Source organism: Gymnodraco acuticeps, unplaced genomic scaffold, assembly GCF_902827175.1.
Source record: "Gymnodraco acuticeps unplaced genomic scaffold, fGymAcu1.1, whole genome shotgun sequence".
Taxonomy (NCBI): domain Eukaryota; kingdom Metazoa; phylum Chordata; class Actinopteri; order Perciformes; family Bathydraconidae; genus Gymnodraco; species Gymnodraco acuticeps.
Window position 1 is genome coordinate 7,864 of NW_022991346.1, and position 4,637 is coordinate 12,500.

The 4,637-nt window shown below is 37.6% G+C and overlaps 1 protein-coding gene across 1 annotated transcript in view; it reads left to right on the forward strand.

The window, feature by feature from the left end:
• The first annotated feature begins 937 nt into the window (after positions 1-937).
• ankrd1a (ankyrin repeat domain 1a (cardiac muscle)) overlaps positions 938-4,637 on the forward strand; it is an 11,033-nt gene continuing 7,333 nt past the window's right edge. The window contains exons 1-2 of the mRNA XM_034240589.1: positions 938-1,217; positions 2,705-2,830. Coding sequence (XP_034096480.1) covers positions 1,191-1,217; positions 2,705-2,830 — 153 coding nt within the window. The 5' untranslated portion in view covers positions 938-1,190. The remainder of the gene's footprint in view (positions 1,218-2,704; positions 2,831-4,637) is intronic.

Consider the following 4,637-nt stretch of genomic DNA (forward strand, 5'->3'; position numbering starts at 1 on the left):
GCCTAGCTCAATCATTTGCTGGAAATGTGATGAATAAAAACATCTTAGCTCTCATAGATTTTAAGTTTAGTTAACTTGTCAAAATCACATGCTGGATTTTGGGCAAGTAAATTAAGTTTAGCTCCATTTCTGGGATGTTCTATCCAGACTAAACGAACAACTAGGTTTCCACTTATATTTGCACATATATGTCAAAAAACAAAGTCTATATGGCCTGTGCTCCCAATATATTATATTGTGTTAGAAGATATATTTTTGAATACTTGTGTTTTCTCAAGTTTCGGGATGTCCATTCCACTTCCTCTCACCTGGTCTGGCAGTCAATGGTTTTCTCAATATGTTTTTCGGTTGTCCTGAAATAAGGTTTGCAATGATCCAATATCACATGGAAAATCCCAGTGGTTGGTTGGTTGGTTGGTTGGTTGGTTGGTTGGCCGGTTGGTTGGTTGGTTGGCTGGTTGGTTGGTTGTTGTTGGTTGGTTGGTTGTTGGTTGGTTGGTTGGTTGGTTGGTTGGTTGGTTGGCCGGTTGGTGGTTGGTTGATGGTTGGTTGGTTGGTTGGTTGGTTGGTTGGTTGGTTGGTTGGTGGTTGGTTGGTTGATGGGTGGTTGGTTGGTTGGCCTGGTTGGTGGTGGTTGGTGGTTGTTGGTTGGTTGGTTGGTTGGTTGGTTGGTTGGTTGTGGTTGGTTGGTGGTTGGTTGGTTGGTTGGTTGGTTGGTTGGTTGGTTGGTTGGTTGGTTGGTTGGTTGTGGTTGGTTGGTTGGTTGGTTGGTTGGTTGGTTGGAAGGACGAAGAGAGATGCCAACTTCCGGATCAGGCTTAAAAATAAAACAACATCATCGCTGCACCACTTTCATTTTCTCAAAAGGAGGCAGAGTGACACCTCTTCCCTGTCCTCCATCTTTGCACGGTGACACAGAGAAGCCCAAACAGGGAGAGCTGCAGATGAGGAGGGGGTGATGAGGAGGGGTGATGTGAGCATGCCAAATGAGCACATGAAGACAGTAATGTGATCTGAGCTGAGTGACAGGACCTCTATTTTTTCTGCAGAGGTTTGACAGAGCTATAAAAGAGTCCGAGGCTCCAGCTGCTGACAGAGACACGGACAGAGACACTGAGCATCAGACCGGGTGGAATAACCTCCAGATAAAACACTTATATATATTTATCTTTATAATATCAAAGAGAAGAATGGGACTGCACAGCGTCGAGGAACTGGTGAGATATGCTGATGTGTGTGGATGTGAATGAATGATAATTATGAGGTTTTTCGTCCAAAAAGGATTCGTTTTTCTAGACTTTATATTCGGGTTGAAATAAGAATATTTTTTTAAAGAAAAGCCTTTTTTTTTTTTTTACATACAATGAGATAAATTAATGATGCTTAGAATAAATGTCAATTCTTAATCATGTCCGTACTGGTACTACTTCCTGTAACTTACCCACATGTGTATTTATAGGAAAACAAGCATTTATTTAGTTGCAAAAATTCAAAGTAAATGTAAAAAACTGAAAGAAAAAGTCAATTATTTCATTTCTTCACCAAATGACATTTTTTTAATTTGCTATTCAGGACCGACAATCCAGTATTACATCAATGATGTCTTATCCAAACTCCCTTTAATTACTTAATGACCTTTTTAATGATCCTTTACTTTGCACGATTAGAGGAACGGCTACTTAAATACAACTTGGCCTACATCAAGAGTAATTATTTGATCCATCATTGCTTATACTACAGATTTCACCCCAGATGTCTTGTACTTAATATTATAACCGTGGAGTCTCCTTATATAGATGAAAGGATAATGAAGCCCTCTGAGTGATTACACGAGTGATTTAGACTCATTAAAGCATGGAAGTGTGTTAATGTGTTTACTCTCCTCTGTGATAGAGCTGCTCGTGTGTTTACCTCTCAGATTAAGACATTAGTGTGTGATCGCAGTTTGTCCGTACAGAAATGCAAGGAAAGTTGAGATTTTTTAAAATGTTGACACATAGATTCACGAGGCGATAAGATAATAGTTTATTGTCAGATCTGTTTGAGACATCAACAAAGACACATATTAAGAAGTAAACAATGGAGGCGAATGGAGGGAACACAGGGATTTTAGCCTTTGCAGACCATTTACATGCACTAAAACAAACTACAGGAGAGGGAACAGCACAGAGAGCAGAATAGGGACTCTGTAAGTAGTGAGCATACAACTTGTTTAATGAGACTTTTCAAACTGAAGATGCTGTGTGAGTTCTCTTTCTTGCACTAATGTACATTTTGACTGTTATTTTGTATTTGTTGTGCTTTGATTTATATCTTAATGTGTGCATATGTACAAATGTGTCTGTAGATTGTGTATATATATGTATATACATATTGTTATATATATTTGTATTTTGTATTGTGGGAAACGGAATTTCGATCTCTCTGTACACACAAACTGAAAGATTGACAATAAAGTTGACTTCAAAGATTGAAAGATTCACGATTCAAAGGTGTTATTGTCATGCTCATACGCTACAGTGTAGAAATGGCAATGAAATGATTCTGACCTGAGCTCCTCCAACAATGCAACATGTATAATAAAATACAAAATAAAAAGTAGTGCAAGAAGTCTATATACACGTAAATAGAATATGGGATATGTACAAGAACAGACTTGGACTTTGACTGACTTAAAATGCTGTTTTTTATGACCTTCCCTCAGGTGTCCGGTAAGAGGTCAGAGGGCAAGGAGGCGGCTGATTTCCATGGCGGAGAGTACGAGGCGGCGGTGGGTCAGGAGAAGAAAGACGGCATCGAACCGGAAGAGGTCAGCGTGGCAGCTCTCAGCGTAAGAACCAGAGATGGCAAAAATACACACATCCTTTCCTCAAGCACAAGTACAGATACTCATGTTTAAAAATACTCTGGTGAAAGTAGAAGTACTGACTAAACTTCTTTACTCAAGTCAAAGTAAAGAGGCTTTGAAATTTACTTCAGTAAAAAGTACCCATAGCTAGCAGCTGCTTTGAAGAGTACCTGACCTCCCTTTATATTCATAGAACAATAATGTCATTGTTAGCTAATGAATGTTTCCATGCTGAACAACGGCAACATGACAACGTTTCCATTGGTCCCTCTTCTTTAGAGAAGACCAGGAAATGATGGATACACGGATCGTGTTCAAATCAATAGGCACGCAATGACTCTAAAGAATAATGATCACGCACCAAACACACATTCAGACTAAAGGAACCAGCTGTTTGGGAAATGAGAGAAGTAGAAAGTACAGGTATTTGAGTTCAACATGTAAGAAGTAGAAAGTACAGGTATTTGAGTTCAACATGTAAGAAGTAGAAAGTACAGGTATTTGTGTTCAACATGTAAGAAGTAGAAAGTACAGGTATTTGAGTTCAACATGTGAGAAGTAGAAAGTACAGGTATTTGTGTTCAACATGTGAGAAGTAGAAAGTACAGGTATTTGAGTTCAACATGTAAGAAGTAGAAAGTACAGGTATTTGTGTTCAACATGTGAGAAGTAGAAAGTACAGGTATTTGAGTTCAATATGAGAGAAGTAGAAAGTACAGGTATTTGTGTTCAACATGTAAGAAGTAGAAAGTACAGGTATTTGGGTTCAACATGTAAGAAGTAGAAAGTACAGGTATTTGGGTTCAACATGAGAGAAGTAGAAAGTACAGGTATTTGAGTTCAACATGTAAGAAGTAGAAAGTACAGGTATTTGTGTTCAACATGTAAGAAGTAGAAAGTACAGGTATTTGAGTTCAACATGTAAGAAGTAGAAAGTACAGGTATTTGGGTTCAACATGTAAGAAGTAGAAAGTACAGGTATTTGTGTTCAAAATGTAAGAAGTAGAAAGTACAGGTATTTGAGTTCAACATGTAAGAAGTAGAAAGTACAGGTATTTGGGTTCAACATGTAAGAAGTAGAAAGTACAGGTATTTGTGTTCAACATGTAGAAGTAGAAAGTACAGGTATTTGTGTTCAACATGTAAGAAGTAGAAAGTACAGGTATTTGAGTTCAACATGTGAGAAGTAGAAAGTACAGGTATTTGAGTTCAACATGTAAGAAGTAGAAAGTACAGGTATTTGGGTTCAACATGTAGAAGTAGAAAGTACAAGTATTTGGGTTCAACATGTAAGAAGTAGAAAGTACAGGTATTTGAGTTCAACATGTAAGAAGTAGAAAGTACAGGTATTTGAGTTCAACATGTGAGAAGTAGAAAGTACAGGTATTTGAGTTCAACATGTGAGAAGTAGAAAGTACAGGTATTTGAGTTCAACATGTAAGAAGTAGAAAGTACAGGTATTTGGGTTCAACATGTAAGAAGTAGAAAGTACAAGTATTTGGGTTCAACATGTAAGAAGTAGAAAGTACAGGTATTTGGGTTCAACATGTAAGAAGTAGAAAGTACAGGTATTTGAGTTCAACATGTAAGAAGTAGAAAGTACAGGTATTTGTGTTCAAAATGTAAGAAGTCAAAGTAAAAAGTCGTCAGAAAAATAAGTAGTGGAGTAAAGTACTGATACCAGAAAAATGTACTTAAGTACAGTAACGAAGTATTTGTACTCCACTACTTCCCACCTCTGAACACAGGCCATAAGATATTGAACACCTGAACTTTTTAAAGAACATCC